This window comes from Semicossyphus pulcher, unplaced genomic scaffold, assembly GCF_022749685.1.
Source record: "Semicossyphus pulcher isolate SPU_LCO1_2020_fin unplaced genomic scaffold, fSemPul1.0.p SCAF_13, whole genome shotgun sequence".
Taxonomy (NCBI): Eukaryota; Metazoa; Chordata; class Actinopteri; order Labriformes; family Labridae; genus Semicossyphus; species Semicossyphus pulcher.
This window is the reverse complement of record NW_027211637.1, coordinates 6292820-6311310: the sequence shown is the minus strand read 5'-3', so window position 1 is coordinate 6311310 and position 18491 is coordinate 6292820. Positions and strand designations below refer to the sequence as shown.

At 43.7% G+C, this 18491-nt stretch overlaps 1 protein-coding gene across 1 annotated transcript; it reads left to right on the top strand.

The window, feature by feature from the left end:
• Window positions 1-238: 238 nt before the first annotated feature.
• Window positions 239-12162, top strand: nr1h5 (nuclear receptor subfamily 1, group H, member 5). Its single transcript, XM_069660861.1, has 10 exons — window positions 239-335; window positions 6868-7266; window positions 7361-7501; window positions 7632-7756; window positions 8584-8682; window positions 8761-8857; window positions 11128-11244; window positions 11330-11419; window positions 11517-11630; window positions 11960-12162. Exons 1-10 carry the CDS (start codon window positions 239-241, stop codon window positions 12160-12162), a joined length of 1482 nt encoding a protein of 493 aa, XP_069516962.1.
• Window positions 12163-18491: the final 6329 nt, after the last annotated feature.

Sequence of the window (18491 nt, the reverse complement as noted above, 5' to 3'; positions counted from 1 at the left end):
CCACAGACTAAGAGCCTCAGCTGCACTGCTTTTTAAAAATAGTCTGGGATATCAGCCTGGACAGCTAAGAGACCTGGACGCATCCTGGGGATTGAGGAATGTCTCCATACTTCCCAGATCCTTCATATCTGTGTGAATCCTCTGAGTAATCGTCTTCGTGTGTGTGTTTATGTCTCTGCATGTGTGTGTGTGAAGATAGATCCCGTATTACCAGCTAAAGAGAGGATCTTCCGTCCAGATGAGAGAGTGGACTGAGTGGGAGATGAGCTTTTCGGCAGGAGGGTTTCTGTCCTCCTCGGATGGTTACGGCTCCACAGAGCAGCTGCAGTACTATGGTGAGTCCACAGGGCCGCTCCTGTGTCCTCTGTGACTTTTACACTTTGTTTCCCACTATTGCTCGGCCTTTGACCTCTTCTGCTTTTCTTTTGCTTCCCTAAAAATTTGTTTCACGATCACAGTAGTTGATAAACCACTGAAGACAAAGAATATGAGAAGTTATTCTGCTCTGTTTTGTAGCATACATTTAAACCGTCAGCCCATTGAATACTGAACTGAAAAACACAAGTGTTCATGTCTTGTGTGATTTTAATGTGTGGAGACTTTGGAGACAAATGATGCTGTGTCATTGGTCAACGTCATTGGTTTCACCTGCAGGTAGATCTTTCTTACTTTCTTACCTAATAGCAAGAGGGCAAAGTAGGCGGTGTACATTGTTTTCTAATGTTCTAAATGATGAAAACACTTTTTCTGGCTTACTTGAGATAGTTTCGAGTTCAATTTCCTCACTTTTCTAAAGCTCGAAGCATAACAATGAACTGAATATATATCCTTCTTTTTTGCCAATTACACCTATAAAAGTCTGTGAAGCTTCTCAGTCATACAGGTCATGGTCATTTGAAGCTTAATCTAAAAGGCAACTGGACTTGTTTAAAGTTCTTGAAGACGTTTCACCTCTCATCCTATACTGACTGGTGGATGGAGCTAGAAAGAGGCTTGTGTTTCTATCTCCAGATTAAGCTTCGAATTACACCTTTAACAGTTCAGAGCAGCCACCTCTTTCTTCAGTCGGTTAACTTTTTAACCTGTGTAAACCAAAGGACACGCAGTTGTCAATTTCTAAAGGGACTATTTTCTTTAATGAAACCCAGCTTCTATGAAGTTAGCCCACAGTTTTCACCTGGTCCAACTGAACAAATAAAACCCAATTTATATTTATGAGGAAAATACCAGTGTTATGAGTTTAATTTGGGTGAGCTGGTCCTTTAAAGTTACACAAACATATAAAGGAAATCAAGTGCAGGGGTTCTCAGACTTTTTGAGGCAACATTTTCCAGGGACCCCCTCATAATCGTTACACCGATTAAGCATATGTTTACTACCATTTGCATTCTTATATGCCACTGAAACCAGCGTAAACTCATAGTGATAAACAGAAAAACATTTCAATCTGAGTCATGTTAATACTTCTATACTTAAAACAGAGGGTTACTTTATTCAAACTGCTTGTGGACTCAACTCGACAGCATTTATACTTTTCAAGTAACTGATCTTAAAAACATTCAGAAAATTAACAGCAGCAAGACAGCTGCAGGAACGGCTCGCTGCAACCTGAGTGAGTTGAGCGATAGGCCTACATGACAGATTGACCTGATGTGTCACAATCATGTCAGTTTCTATTGGTCTAAAGCTGACGTGGGCGGGAGTAATGGACACTATATGCTTGTTTCATTGGCGCAAATGGTCGTCATCTGTAGATGTGCAGTTTTTAATGATAGAGCACAATTTCAAATTAATTCTACATTTATTATAATTATTTCGCAGCACCCCAGGCTATGGTTCATGGACCCCCATGGGTCCTAGGACCCCACTTTGAGAACCACTGAACAGGCCTATTCATACCTCCACCTCATATTGTGATGACTCATTTCTACTCTTGTTTTTACACTTTTACTTTTATTCTGTCAGAGACATTTCTGGATGAATTAGAATTTTCAGCAGGTTAATTCATTCCTTTGATACAGAGCTGACTGAAAGTGAAATTATAATAATCTAAAATAAGAAGTTAGACTTTCCTTTGTATTACAAATGACAAGTTGAAGTGAAAACGCACCTTTCCTCGATGCATTACACTCCTCCGTGGGGTTTAGCTGCCTGGTCATTAGCCGCTATATAAGAAGCTTACGGAGATAATGTGAGCTGACATGTGCAAATGTTAAGTAGATTTTGTTGTGACTTCGACATTAATGAGTCAAGTGTTGTTGTTTTTTTGCTCTTATTTAAATTCTGAATGAATATTGCTGCCATTCTGACATCACATGTACATATTTAACACTATCCTTTTACTGTTTAACAGACGTTACGAAGGCTCTCTTCAAGTGAACGGATCATTAATACATTTTATAGTTATACAGCAGGACTGTGAGTGCACTCTGTGTCCATGCAACCTCGTCTCATGAATGAATGTATGGCGCCAAGCGTTTATTTACCGCTTTTGAGGACCCCGTGACATGAAGAAAATAGTTCTTGAAGATGTTCAGCCGGCTCGCTGCATTCACAGCACACAGGGAGGCTGAGCGTGCATCAACGGATCTATTTATACGACGTGTATCATCAACAAACTCCCCCTGTTGTCTCCCCTCCTGCCCTAAGGATCAGGGGGTGAAGGGGGAGCTATGGGGGGCAGTTTGCGGGTGTTGTTTGGCTCTCTAACGTGCGTGGGATGGAAGGGAGGCTGAGGAGTGTTTAGACAGTGTTCAAATGGTTTACAAACAGTGAGAATCACAGCTATGTCGCATGCTGAGAAAACAAGGACCCCCCCCCAAAAAAACCATAGCTGCCATAGACAAGTAAAAGACAGGAAACATCTGGAGAGAGAGCGAGAGAGATGACAAAAGGCAGCAGTAAGGAGGGGTGAATAGGTGCCCTTTAAAGTGACGCAGACATTTACTCAATCAGAGCTGTCATTCAACTTAATCCAGCTCCTTGTATGCTTTCAAAATTTGTGGCTTTAGACGACTCTTAATCAGTCATCTTTCACGAGTCAAGACTGAAGACTGATGATGATATGTCCTGATAGTCATGAAGACAAAGTGAGAGTAGCAGCTCTGACCACACAAAGATTAAAAGACAGTTCTTCCTACCAGGACAGAGCTGCTCTGATTTTTTTTTAAAGTAATTATAAGAAAAATTCAACACTTTGGAAAATACAAATGTCCTTTTAAATTTCCAAGGGGCACTATCATCGGGCACAAACCAAAATGCTGCTATACACTACAACCAATCAAGAGAGCAATGACATGATGCAGTGGTATGCTGCTAAGCTAGCAAGCTAGTTCCATTATCCAATTTTAGTTTAAAAAGATTACATGTTTGGCCTTTTGCCTTTATTTGATAGTGAAGATTGACAGGAAATAATGGGTGGAGAGACTGAGGTTGACACGCATCAAAGTCGAGCCTGGGGCTGATGCAGTGAGGACTTTGCCATTGTGTATGGGGAGCAAATTCGAACCACCGAGCTAAACCAGCACTCCAATTCTTATGGCTTCAATTTCAACATAATATCAATGACTGTATATAAAGATGGACAACGCGTCTCAATAGACTCTCACTGCACAAGATTGACGCCAAAATAGCCCCGTGATAGGCGCTGCCATCTTGTGCTGGTGACATCAGTTGGAGTCAGAGCTGTGCAGCAGAGATTGGCGGGTGGAGCCGCCATAGCCACTCCCGCTAACCAAAACACACTGAAAAAAACGGCAACGATCCCGCACGTCGGATTTAACCGCAGAACAGCTTCTCGTGTTGATCTGAAGCAGACGTTCACAGATATGTAAACTTCAATGACTGTAGTGATTGTTTTTGTTACAGCTCTTCTCACCATTTGTCCTCTACTCTACCCGGAACAGAACGGCTGCAGGAGCCGGATTTGTCAACAGAGCTGTCAATCATCATTTTTACAGCATCGACTGACTAATTAAAACTAAACTGGTCAGAAAACACTTAGACCTAAAATCAGCATGATAAGAACTAACTATAATGACAGAAACCATGTTTGAGAAACATGTATTTGGCGTGTATTTTGATTTTATAGTTTGACTCATGTCCCATCTGTTAACATGGAGGAGGTGGGCTTTATGACCTATACTGCAGCCAGTCAGCAGGGGGCGATAGAGAGGTGTTGTCCTCACTTTCAGGGAGCTGTCATGTCGTCCATCTTTTTATACAGTCTATGCATAATACCTTGCGTTTAGCATCTTTGTTTCCTGTTAGATAAACGATTGTGATTGGCCCGACCTGAATCAAGCCGGATGGAAATTGGTCCTGTGATAGCCAAAGCCAACAGACAGCTTGCTCTCGCTTCCTAACTAGCACACAGACCTGAGAGTGGTGATGATCTTCTCATCTAACTGAGATCAAAATTAGTTTCAGAAGATACAGGATAGTAAAGAATATGATTTAAAAAATTGTAAACAGGACATCCCTTCTTTGGACCAAGCTGTGTTGTCCTTATACGAGGGGCCCTCGCTCACAGGCTCTGAGCCCTTGGACCCCGGAGCCCCTGAGCAGGAAGCTTGTTCAGCAATCCATCCAATTATCTGCGCTCAAGCTCTGCAAGGCGGTAAAAGTCCTTGTTTGTCTTCTGTGATTCCCCCGGCTGTATGGACATACAATACTAACTGATCCCTTTAACAATGCTGCAAAGCTGCAAAGTGGTCCGTTGGTTTCTCTGTCAAAAGCCCACTTTAACTACAGCTTTAAAGAACACACATTGTGCAGACAATCAGATTGTTATTTTTGTTAGCCCTCATCCTTTAGACAACATGTTTTACCCTTTAACTTCCCATCTCCAGCAGTTATGTCACTTAGTTGGGTGGGCTCCCCTTCAATCAGCTCCTAACAGATCCCACAGCAGTCCCAGTGGTTCTGCTCCAGCTGTGCTTTAAGAGGCTGCCAGTGGTCACACATGTTTCCTCAGAGGACTATGGACTTGCAAAACACAAGCCGCTGACCCGCGCTCAGTCGTCTCGCTCCGTCACAACACTGAACAGCCAGTGAAGACTGAAGCATCCTGAAAAGGAGATCAAAACATCCTGCATGGCACTTGGAGCTCTCAGCTGCATCCGGCTTCAGCAGTCAGAACAAGTTCTCAAGATCTCACTGTCAGCTCTTTATCGTATCCCCCCAAGAGCAATCAGGGATGAGGATCGAACGAGTCACGCAAGAACACATTTCAATGACGCACTTTGACTTTGTAGCAGCGTAATCGAGCTTCTTAAGGCGTTACTTCACATTTCTTGTTTTGCTTAAGAAGTTGTTCCTGCTGAAAATCAATCTGTTGTTCAGACATGTGTGTGACATTTTTATTGTTTATTGCACCGACCAGGTCTGCAAATAACATTATTGATTGAACTGCTGATTATTGTCAGGATCAATCTAAGAATAACGTCTTCTTGAAAAAATCTCATCACAGTTTCCTGATGCCCAAAGTGACGTCTTTAAATTGCTTCTTTTGTCCAACCTACAGTCCTACAGTTATCCTGTTCAGGGTCGCGGGGGGGGGGGGCTGGAGCCTATCCCAGCTGTCATTGGTCGAGAGGCGGGGTACACCCTGGAGTGATCGCCAGTCAATCACAGAGACAGACAATCTTTCACACTCACACCTACGGGTAATTTAGATCCACCAAGTAACCTAACGAGCATGCCTTTGGACTGTGGGAGGAAGCTGGAGTACCCTGAGGGATCCCACGCATGCGCAGCAGGGGTGGATCCGGAGGGGTGGCCTGGGGTGGTCTTGGCCCCCCTTGAAATCAGATTGGCCACCCCAGGTGCCACCCCAAGATCCTAAACTATGATTGGATATGATAACATGGGACTTTTTGTTAAAATCACCTATTTGGGCTGTGTTGCAACATGCTGCTAGTAGCTTTCTTTGCATTTTAATGTGGCACATTTCCTTTTGTTAGTACTTTACATTTTACTCTGTGAAATCTTTTTTGAGTCTTAAAGAATTAGGCTTTTAAATTAGAGTAATTTTATTGCCAAAGTTCTTATCATTGTTTTATACAAAGTTTTATCTCTGGTATTTCTTTTGTCTTAAACTTGTTACTGTTTTTAATTTATTGATTGGTTTTACTGCAGTGATTTAATCTTTTATTTATCTAAATTATTTTTATTACGTTCTTTGTTCTAGTCATTTAAAATTGTATTTGTTGTTAAATTCTGTTCTGATTTTCTGTATGTTTGTTCCTTTGTGAAGCACTTTGGGTTGCATGCTTGTATGAAAGGTGCTATGTAAATAAAGTTGAGTTGAGTTGATGGGTAATCTTGGTTGCTGAGTCCTGGCATACTGATGCCTGTGTCTTCACAGTCACAGAGATTTGTTTGCTCTCTGTGGCTCTGTGGAACTTGAGTTTACACGCCTGAATACGTTGTGCAGTCCACTTTTCAGGGAACTAGTAGGCGATTTGAATGCCACCACTGTATATCACCAGCCTTATCTTTGACCTAATTGCAAAACAAAGGCGGTTTATTCAGCTGAATTCACAGAAAGGCAGCTAAACCTAAAACACTGTATTTTCCAGAAAGGTTCAGTTACCAAAGGAGGTTACAGTTTTCTTGGAAATTCAAGGTCGCGTTTCATGTGGTCTTAAAATGTCAGAGCTATAAATACTCTTGCTTACTTCCCTTTCAAAGTTTCCCACTGTTTTATGGAAGTTTTGTCAAGGAAAGTAAATCAAATCAAAAATCTGAACTAAAAACGTGCAATAACCACGTCGGAGAGGTCGATGTCTGCAGGTTTTTAAACATACATCTCTGACCTATAAAACAATAAGTTCACTTGTTCACTATCATCTTTTTCCATTGCAGACATGCTGGCTGACCCTCTGGGCTACCCCCTGCAGGACCCAGACCTCCAGCTGCTTTCTTACAGCCAACAACAGTACAACCCCGCCAACCTCCCCTTCCCCCTCTATGGCTCCCCTCCCTCCTCCACCTCCTCTCCCTCCTCCTCCTCTTCCTCCTCGCAGCCCTGCCATCCTCAGTACCACTACAGCCCTCACTGCCTGGAGGGCCCCTGTGAGCCCAGCCTTGAGCCCCACTGCGCGGGCCTGGTTCAGGGGCTCGGGGCGGTGGGGCTGCCTCTGGGGCGGAGGACTCGGGTGGGGCTGGGAGGGAAGAGCAGAGGTCAGGACGAGCTGTGCGTGGTGTGTGGGGATAAAGCGTCAGGGTATCACTACAACGCTCTAACCTGCGAGGGATGCAAAGGTATTCATATCTTTGATTTGTGTCGTTTTTTTTCTGTAAGACTTTGTTTCAACTTCCTCTCGTCCTTCTTTCCTTCTCTTCTCGGATGCTGTAGGTTTCTTTCGGCGTAGCGTGACTAAAAAGGCGGTGTATCACTGTAAGAGTGGAGGTGGATGTGAGATGGACATGTACATGAGGAGGAAGTGCCAAGACTGCCGGCTAAGGAAGTGCCGCGCTGTGGGAATGCTGGCTGAATGCAAGTGACATCTGCTTCACTTTAACTACATGCAATCACATCTTAATCATCCTGAAATTAAAGAAAAGGGTCGATATTTTCTTATTTGGCTGGTTTTATGTGAGTCTGAAACTGCATATGTGTTTCTCAGGCCTTCTGACGGAGGTGCAGTGTCAGTCCAAACGACTCAGAAAAGGAGGAAAAGGCAGAGGGCCGGAGGAAGAGGAGAACACAGACAGCAGGAGGGTCAGCTCCACCAGCAGGCTACCTGGACAGGTACTAGAAAAAGGGACTGATTATGTTTATTGCACCATTATGAAGTTAACTCTTTGTTTAATAGTGACATTTTTAAGCCTCATTGTTCCGCTTATAAATAATTAAATGCTAACTGAAAAATGTAAACTGAGATGGTGTACATGGTAAACATTTGTCTGGCTGCATCATCCTGAGCATGTTAGCATGTAGACATTAGCATTTAGCTCACATCACACCTCTGCTGATGTACCCCCCATGGGGAAAAAGTGGGCCTATGTGCAGAACATGACAGACCATGAAGTTGTAATGACATGGTTTGGCCACTGTGTTAAATTGGCTTCAAAGCCCAACACACTTCCTCAGGGCTTGTTTACACAACACACACACACAGCTTGTCACTATTTCACAAATCTTCCAGCATGGCCGTAGACCCTCAGTCTTGTTTAGAAATAGCTGATTATGTGGTTGTTTAGTCTGTGTGATGGCTTAGAGGGGCTACAGTAAGAGTTATTTCTCAGTACATCATTTCATTATGCAACATAACAAGTTCTGAAACTGTTTCTGAGCGAGATTTGAACACTTGTTTTTTGGGTAATCTGTCATTTTGTGGTTTGTTTTTGGTTGTTTTGTTGAACTGTCGGATAAATTACATGTTGTGTTGCTGGTTGGATGATGAAACAAACTGTTAAAGGAAAGTTTAATCTCTCTTCCCTCAGGTAGAGAAATCGATGCAACATTAAACTTTCATCCCAGTGCACTTTCTAGTGTTAGTTGTAACAAGGGTGACGTAACATAATATTCCTGATGTTGGTTTAACCTTGTGTTGTGTTCACTTCCATCTGCTCCAGGCTCTGTCTGCCAGTTTAACCCGAGATCAGAAGTACATCGTGGACAGGATGGTGGAGGCCCATCGCCTGTATAGAGCGCAGGACAGCAGCAGCTGCAGGGTATGACACGGTGTACACTTCATGAACTGTTAAAAATATTTATGTTGCTCTAATAGTTTATAGTTTGTTTGTGCTCAGGTGTTTGAGTGGCCGTGCACAGAAGAAGGGGAAGTTCTTTCTGATGTTTTATCGCCAAACCTGCAAAGACTGCTGCAGTTTGCCCGGACAGTGCCAGGTGAGACGGACGGGAATATGTGACTTTTTTCATCTAAAATCTCAACAACTGTTAACATGACTTTTTTTTAATAAGTATTATTTTTCCCTTCAAAATAAAATGTTATATCTTTAAAGATTCTGTGACCTTTAAACTGGTTAAACCATCAGGTTTAAAATTACAGTTTATGCAGTTCTTTGGATTATGACCAAATACTTATTAAACTAATCTCATCCCAATCTGCCTCAGCTGTATTTAGTGTTTAGTACTGAAATGTTAGCAAATGTTGGCATACTGACAACCTTTAATAAGATTTTGAACATGGCAAACCCTAAACTGATCTCCATGAAATAAAGTAATAAGATATATGAGACTTTGGCAACACAAACAAGACTTCTTTATAAGAAAATGCCAGTGTCAAGTTTTAATCTATTTAAGGGGTTTGGTTAAAAATAAAGTTTTAATGAAAAATATAGGCTAGGGACACCTATTAAAGGAGAAGTTCAGTATTTTTAAACCTGGGCCCTATTTGTATTTGTGTCAAAATGACTCATAGTAACAAAAACTTTTGGAATCAGTCCAGTAGGTAGCTTCCGCCGTAGCCGAGGTAGGGACTTACTCTTTAAAAAAAAGGACGATCTTTGTAGGGATCATTTTCAAGACAAGCACTTTTAGTGGACGTACTTTGTTCGTACTTTGATCGGGCTCAGTTCCCCCAGTCCGTACTTGTGATTTACTTTAATTAACAGGTCTCACCTTTGCTGAAATTTCAACACAATGATGCAGATTAGTAAAAAGTAAAAATGAAGTCAGGTCTGTCCTCCAGGAGAGAAGAAAACTACTTTTAAAATGCACGTTTGACAGCTCAATCATTTCTGATGCATTCGAGTTAGTCAGGAAATCTGAATGGTTTTAGTCTTAGTTAGGCAGACCATCTAACATGAGTGAGGGCTTTAAAATTACTGATGAGCCTCAATGCTCCATGATACACAGTGTGCACAAATATCCTCTGCACTCATATTTTCAGGCTAAATACTTTGGCTATGTTGCTGTTTGTAGTGTAGGTTTGTACTACTTTGAAATGAAGGCAGAGACTACAAATCCAAAGTTGAATAGCCTGTAGTTCTTCCAGGCCACCAACCATGTTAGATGCACTGGTGCAGAAGAACCACAGATGTAAAAGCATCTTTTAACTGCACCCAAGAGACAGAGACAACATCAGCAACAACTGCAGGCGTTCTTTCACACAATATACCTGACTCAGACAGATAGAGATCAAGTTGAAACCAGCAGATTTTCCCTTTAAAGAGGGGGTATTATACTGTCTCACATTTTAAAACATATATACAATGTTGGATGTTCAGACTAAACATGGGTGAAGTTTCAAGGGTAAAAGTATGTTGGTGTAATCCCCAGGCTTCTCAGCTCAGTCTGCAGGCTGCTGTGAGCTGTGCCAGATTTCACACTGTTTTGTCTACACTTTGTGACATCACAAAGTGCAGCCTCAGCAGGCTTCAGAGAGCTGGCCAATCAGAAGAAAGTGGTCGTATGAAATTGAGGAAAATGAAATTTTAAAAATGTCTTTTTCATGTTCTAAAACGTCTAAAGCCAGTCCTATCAGATGAATGACCCCAGGAAAAAAACTTTTTTGTCAGTTTAAAGGGGCAGTTTGCTGATTTTCAACCTCAGTCCTATCATGCTATTATGTTAGCCTGGAAAACTTCCATCAGACTACGTAAAACGCGTCATCTGGCGGAGGCCAGGGAGCTTGCTAAACTACACTTCCTCAATCTAGGAGGCCCGTCTCTGATGTCATGTCTCATTCAAAATCATCAGGTTTGAAATGTGGACTGCAGACCCGAAGATTTTATAGACGATCCACCGGTATATTCTTGTCGTATTTCGGATTCTGTACCGCTCTGAGCCGTTGCCTGCTGTTAAAACGGTAGTATTTCACTCCAGCGTCTCTCGCTGGGCGGCTCGCAATGCACGTTGGGTGTTGTAGGAATGTAGAAGGGGCGAAATCACAAGCTGTTTGTACAACTTTCTCCACAGCTATGGCACCAATTTCAAATATTATTGCTTCTATCGATTACAGAGAACACCAGCTTTGACTGACAGTGGCTTTTTCCAGGGGCAAATTGCTCCTTTAAGGGTTCTTGATGTTAAAAGCTTGAGATGTTTTCAAATTCAAGTAGAACATAATTTTTGTGATGACTTATTTTGACTCCAAGGAAATCCTGAAAAAATGAAATACACATACAGTCACTTAACGGTTATTCCCCTCACAGGTTTCGACCTCCTGGATTTCTTAGACCAGAGCTCTCTCTTGTCCGTCTCCTCTCTGGAGGTCATGTTCCTGCTCTCCGCTCAGCAGTTCTCCCACAACCCAACAAGCCCCTCTCCAGGTGAACACACTAGCAGACACGCTTTTCGAGTCACTATGAAGGAAGTCCCGTCTGACAAAAAATCTTCCTTTTTCTTTATTATCAGCTCTGCAGCTTTTCAGCATGTCGACACACAACTGGCTGAGAAATGTCGAGTCAAAGGAAAACATCCACAGTCGGACACCAGTCAACTCAGGTGAACGCTCACTCAGAAAATGATTAAGATCAAGCTGTGTAAAGCTACTTAAAGCGAGTTATTTCCCTTTAAATAAACACTCTGCTGGTGTGAACAGGAGGCAGTGAGGATCTCTTCGGGCCCGTGCTCAACTTCTTCCACAGCATGGCGACGCTGCGGGTGACAGAGGCTGAGTACACGCTGCTCACCGCTACAGCTCTGCTCTGCTCAGGTCAGACCAGCAATCTGTGCTCTTTAGTTTGTGGATGTTTGCTCTCGAATAATCCAATCAGCTGTCAAGTCAAGACACACAGATACCCTATTGAACAGTGAATAATCAATATAAGCAATCTCAAGGTTTTTAACAGGGTGTGAGAGCGAAATGACACCTTCGAATGATTCACTCAGGCTGTCTCAAGGAGGTGGACAATAGATTTATCGAGTCCTTAAGTGGCATTTTGTTTTATCGCTCTATAACAGGAGCATTATGAAAAAAAAATCAGTTTTTTGTTGTAAACCTGTCTCTCTCTCTCTCTCTTGGTCTCTGTCGCTGACCTGCAGACCGTGCGTCGCTGCATGCAGCCAGCTGTGTTGAGAAAATGCAGGAACTGATCCTAGACCTGCTGTCCAGGGTGTGTGGGGCCCAGGCCGGAGCTGCACGAGGAGGACCACAGCGGTTTGGCCGCCTGCTGGGCAGACTGACAGAGCTACGAACCCTCCGTCACAACTACCTCCTCCTGACCAGACAGCAGCCTGGACTCTGACGGAGAAGACGTACTGTGATCAGTGGAAAGCTCGGCTATCATCTCTGGAGAGTTTTATGTGGGAATGTAAGGACCAGGTGATCCTGCATGAGCTGAGAGATGTACAAAAAGTTATTCAAGGTTTTAAGATATTGATCAGATGTTTTGGATTCTTTTGGTGTCTGGTGTTGAAAATCTGACACAAACCTTTTTCTGTTGACTTCAGTTCATTCAGTCCTGCAGGCATTATTGGACTCTAGCTTCAGACGGGACTGAAAGTTGTGCTTGTGGACTGCTGTGGTTGAACAAAGATATTTTATAGGTCTTTTTATAACTGTTGTATACAGCTAACATGTAAACATACAGAGGGTTCATTATTGTGAGTATTGTTACATGAAATAAAAATGCAAACTATAGAATTTAATGCAGTTTATTGGTGAAAAATAGTTGTCTGTGTGAAATTAGGGACTAAATGAATGAATTAGTTTTACCTCACTGTTCAGACTTACAGGTATGAGCTAGTAGTCTGCATCCTTTCTTGTAACGCATATAAATATCTTCCGTACATAGACTTCCTCAAGTTATCCTCCATGTCAGTAAGTAAACCCAATGCGGAGGTGCCTTAAACCTGCAATCATTCTAATGGCCAGAAGGGGGCGACTCCACCAATGCAAAAAATCTGATTGTATGGAGGTTGATGAGAAAACCTACTTCTTAATTGGTTTATAAAGTAATAATCCCGAAGATGTTCATTTAAATAAATGTCTGTTAAGTTACTATCTATCTCCGTATGAGGTAACACAATGACGATTGAGCCTATAGCCCACTGATGAAAGCCTTTGCATTTGAAGTATATTGTAGGATTAAGGACCAGGGGCCTCATGTACAAAGGCTGCCTACATACAAAAACGTGGCGTACGCTCTTTTTCACGGCAAAGTTCAGGTGTATCAAGAGTGAAATGATCCTGGAAATGTGCGGTGCCTCACGCCAACTTCATGGCTGGCGTACGCACTTTTCTACAGCTGTTGATCCTTTGGCGACACTTAGAGGTGATGCTGGGAAATATGAAAACAATTAGTCCTCAGACTGAGTGATGTGCACATCAGAGACACATGAACAATTAACACTGATGAACAATTAACACACCCACGTGTCTGCAATTACATGAGTGGATATAAAAGCATGCGCAAAGTGGTGCAAAAAATACCGTTAAAAACAGAGACAGAGAGGATTTACTGGCACATGATGACAACTGGCTCATCAGCCGCTTTAGGTTCCTGAGGGCAATCCTCCTGGAACTGTGCGCAGAGCTGCGGCCGGCCTTGGAGCGCAACACAGCGAGGAGCCATGCGCTGCCTGTGCCCATACAGGTGCTGACCACACTGGGGTTCCTAGCAACCGGGACATTCCAGAGGGAGCTGGCCGACCGATCGGGACTGTGCCAGTCAACCCTGAGCCGAGCCATGCCAGCCGTGTGGGACGGAATTATCCGCATGTCAGCCAGGTATATCAAATTCCCATACAATGCAGCTGAACAGGTCAACATTAAAGCGCAATTTGCAGCGAGAGCCGGTTTTCCTAATGTAATCGGAGCTATCGACACACATTGCAATAGAAGCGCCATCACGTGATGAATTTGTATAGTCAACAGGAAACATTTTCATTCGATTAATGTAAAGATCATATGTGATGCGCAAATGCAATTAACCAACATTGTGGCGAGGTGGCCTGGTTCAACGCACGATTCATACCTTCTGAGTAACAGCATGGTTGGGAACAGACTACAAACGGGTGGCTTCTTGGTGAGTACATTTATTCGTGTAATTGCCTAATATTAATCCCCGTGATGCGCATTGAGCACGTGCCCCCAAATTCTATCCCGTCTTCACAGCATCATTACTAGTCAGTGGTTAAAGTTAGTGACTTGTTGTTTTTTGCTGGTTAAACTACAGCTTAAGATCCTTCTAACAAGCCCCTGATTGTCTCTGTGTGCGAAGAACTCATGTTAATAACCCTGTGCGTAAAGTGTGCAATGTCTTAATCAGCCTCACCTTTTCCGCAATTTACGCATGAACCTCTATCTTTTAGGGCTGTGAGCAGGCTACGGTATGAACACATTTGTTGTGAGTTACACATACACAAACACATAGGTATTTACCTTGGGGTTAATCAGAGTCTCCCACATGTGCTCCCACCACCCCTGAGAGAGCAGTGTCAACCACAATTGCGGCGACTCTCTGTTCAAACGGGGTGGGCCCCTCTTCTCCTGTCCCCCCTGCTGTTTTGGCCACACTTTGGCGGTGGGCAGCCATCCTCCGCTTCACATCCACCTTGATGTCGGACCACTTCTTTTTCACTTCTGCTTGTGTGCGCTTCTCTGACCCCACAGCATTGACAGCCTCACACACGCTGTCCCACTCACTCCTCTTGCGTTTGTTGCTTATGCCAGAGGACAGCGTGCCAAAGAGCCCATTTTTGCGCGCCTCCACTTCAGCGAGTAGCGCCTCCAATTCGCTTTCCGTGAAATCCTTTTTCCCCCTCTTACTCATTCTTTTTTAATTTTCTGATTCGTGCAGAGAGGGGAATCTCAGGTGCAGGCTCATTTAAATATAATTTGCGTATTTAAATGGGGGCGTGAACAGGGAGGGGTCGGGTACTCCAACATGTTCGCTCAATTCCACGTTGATTGGGATGTACAAAGGAAATGTGCTTGGACTTATGCGTGCGCACAGATTCATACATCTGGATATTTTTGTGCGTACAACGTTTACTGGATTAGAGGTTTGAGGTTTCAGTAGGAAATCCACGCAAGTCTTTGTACATGAGACCCCAGGTGTGAGGGGCACTCACTTTGGCCAGTCATTTAGCTTGGCAGAGGGATCATTAAAGAGCAGAGTCAGGTGTGTGTGTGTGTGTGTGTGTGTGTGTGTGTGTGTGTGTGTGTGTGTGTGTGTGTGTGTGTGTGTGTGTGCCTGATTGCTCTTGATTGAGAGCAGGTTGTGGGAGCTTATATATACCCTTTGAGTCCAGCACCCAGTGCTGACTCATTGTCTCACCTCCAGAGATAGTGAGAGCTTGTAGAAATCAAAATAGCAAACTTTGTTGGGCTTATTATCTCAAAAGCCTTTTCTGTTCTCCCTTCAAATCCCTCGGCCCATTTTTGTTCCAGGGTCTCCCTGAGAGTTTACTTTTGGTTCAGCTGCTTGGCAGTGGTGGTTTAGTTTGCCTTACCCTGACTTTGATTTTGGTTAAAGGAGCCTGCTTTTTGCTAAATGTTATTTGTCCTTTCCCACTCCCTTTCAATTGCTTGCGATTTTCAGTGGCTATTCCTCTGGGATAGCTTTTAGAACCCCTTCCCAGTCCGCAATTGTGTCCCACTCCCCCGAACCCTGACACCAGAGCTGATTTAAAACCGTAGACGGCGTGTTTGAGCCATTTCCAACCCATGAAATGCCAATTTTTATAAATTTGGTAAGAACTGTCAATATTAATACCAGCATTGATGTGTTTCATCACAGTACAGCAATATAATTTAGATTACAGCTCAAAAAACATGTTTAAGTGTGCAGTTACTCTTACAGAATATCAGGGTCTAAACAGCCCACAGGTCCTGGGTCAGGTTAAACCAGTATTGCATCCGTGTTATACTGACACCCTGGGTCAAAGGTCAAAGTTTAATCAAGTTATTTTTAAAGGAACAAACAAAAAAGCATGAGGACACGGTGAGCACAACAATGAATTTAGAGACAGTGGTTTATTTACTTCAGAAGGTCTAATAGTGTAAACAGGTAAAAAGGAAACACGTTCTAAACAAGGAGCTCAGGTAAGTTCATCACTTTATAATGCACCTGAGAGACACTGGGGAGGGAATCAATTTACACGTGACTTTAATACAACTTTACATTCTCAACAACAACAGACGAACAACAAAACATAAATTTGTTTTTGTTTATTTATTTTTTTTATTTTATGCTAATTATTGATTTTGAGCACGTCAGCAGCAGCTAACGCTTTCTATGACATAGAGGCAGGTGAGGAGTTCTGTCTCTGTAGGTCTGTCAGCTGGGACCTCATGGAGCTCTCCTTCTCCTCCTACTGCTGCTCCTTCTCCCGCAGACGTCTCCTGAGGCCTTCTGTGGTCTTAAGGAGGGCTGACCTTTCCTTGTTCCACTTGATGATTTGCTTGTCCAGCTCTTTCTCAGCCTCCTTCAGAGCAGAGGTGAGCTTCTTATTTTTATGTCTCTGATATGCTACTTTAGTGAGACAGGAGGCTTTGGTTTTCTCCATCTCCTCCTGGTGGTGGCTACTCTCCTGCTGCTGCTGAGTCTCCAGCAGATTCTTAGCCTCTTTAAGCGCAGAAAGGTTCTTCAGATAGGCTCTGTATTTCTCCTGCTGAGCTCGATGGGAAAGCTGGGATTTCTCCGCAGCCTTTCTAGCATCCTCTTTTTTTGCTTCCTCCATCTCGCTCAGTTCTCGCTTCAGCTTCTGAGCTTCAGCCCGCTCAAAGTGAACCTCAATCTTCATTGTCTCCATCTTCTTCTGGAGGGCCTCACTCTCTTTCTTCATTTTCTCCAGCTGCTTTTGAAGGTCTTGCTTCTGATAATGCTCCAGCTCCAGATCAGTGTTGGCTTTCCTGAGGCTGGCCCTGACCTTCTTCAGCTCAGATTTGAGCCAGTCCTCTTGTCTTGGAGCAGAGAGCACCTTCTTCAGCTGCACTTGGAGGTCTTGTTTTTCATAGTACCCCATCTCCAGATCAATGGTGGCTTTCCTGAGGCTCGCCCTGACCTTCTTCAGCTCGGATTTCAGCCTGTCCTCTTCTCTTGGAGCAGAGAGCACCTTCTCCAGCTGCACTTGGAGGTCTTGGTTTTTAAAATGCTCCAGCTCCAGATCTATGTTGGTTTTCCTCAGGCTGGCCCTGACCTTCTTCAGCTCAGATAGGAGAGGTTCCTCTTCTCTCTGAGCAGAGCGTTTGGGCTCAACCTGTTGCAGCTGGGCTTTCAGGCTAGAGATTTCTCTCTGCAGCTCCTCTCTCTCACAGCTCCACTGCTTGTTGTCTTGCTGCTCTTGGAGCTGATCGAGGAGATTTGCAAGGGATTCCTCTTGGATCTCCAAGAGGACTCTACCCTGGGTTGTGCTCTGGTGGATCCTGGCCTCGTTGTCCTTCAGCTCACTCCTCGCTAGAGCTTCGAGGGAGCTGAGGTAGAAGTTGAAAGATGGTTTTACTTCTAAGTAATTGACTTCCATTTTTGGTGTCGTTTGTCTTTTGCTTGACTTGCTAGTACTTTGACGATGTGGATATTCCAATGTCTCAGTGAACTCTGAACCAAAACTCTGAGCTTTTATAGTCTCTGAATCATTACATCATGGATTCTGTCCTTTGAGCTGTGATCTACATGTTCTCTGATCTACATTCTGATTCTATTCCATTCTGTCATGTGGCTGTTGCTGTGGATACCACTTTGTTATTTTTTTAAATTATTTTTTAAACGTATTTTGCAGAAAAAACTAATCAGACACAATTTATTATTTCAACCAGAGCATTTTATGTCTTAAAACATGACTGGAGCTGGTTTTTAAAGTGTCACTGCACCCACAGGTCTGACCATAACTCCAACCACTGCACAATTTTGAAAAATGCTCAAAGTGGGCAAGGGGCTGAGAGTGGGGTGGAGGGGGATGGAGTGGGATGGGTGTGTGCAGCAGCTCACTGACGTCCCCTCCCCTGGCCAGAGAAAAATTGAGAGCGACACAGGGTCTCAAGGCACATATGCCACTGAGGAGCACTTTAGTGTGGTGGAGGACCGTGGTGGTCCCGAGTCCTATCAGTTCGAGCCGTTGGCTCCAGCCCCCTCGATCAGGATATATTTGAAAATGAGTGCAGTTTCACAGACTCCCTCTCAAAGACGGGGCCGGGGGGTTTACCGCCCACCTCTGATTGTCAGGCGTAAATATTTATTTTATAAATTTCATTACATACCTTCGTCCCAAACGGTTGTGTCTATGTCACCAGCAGCTGGCAAGGTGTCTGTGGCGACATTCCCGCTTTTTTCCGCTCAGTGCGCCTCGCATTTTTGAGGAAACGCTCCGAGCGCCTCGAGTTGAAAAAACTTCAACTCAAGGCAGAAAAGCGCCCGACGTCATGGGCGTTTTTTCTAATTGTCCAATCGGATTAAAGGAGAGGCGAGCCTTCTGTCAGTTTACAATGTAACGGTTAGGTAAATGACAGCTAATGATTCGGTGGTTGCCTTAACAACAGTAGGGGAAAAAAGCCGCCCCCAGCTGCTAAAACGCTCTCTGTCTGATTGGGTGTTTACTTTCACAAAAAGGCAGAGCGGTGCGCCTCGCGTTT

Coding starts and splice junctions, on each gene's coding strand:
- nr1h5 (XM_069660861.1), top strand. CDS start 239: ATGAGAGAGTGGACTGAGTGGGAGATGAGCTTTTCGGCAGGAGGGTTT. Junction 8,858..11,127: donor GTTTGCCCGGACAGTGCCAG/GTGAGACGGACG, acceptor TTCCCCTCACAG/GTTTCGACCTCCTGGATTTC. Junction 11,631..11,959: donor TACAGCTCTGCTCTGCTCAG/GTCAGACCAGCA, acceptor GCTGACCTGCAG/ACCGTGCGTCGCTGCATGCA.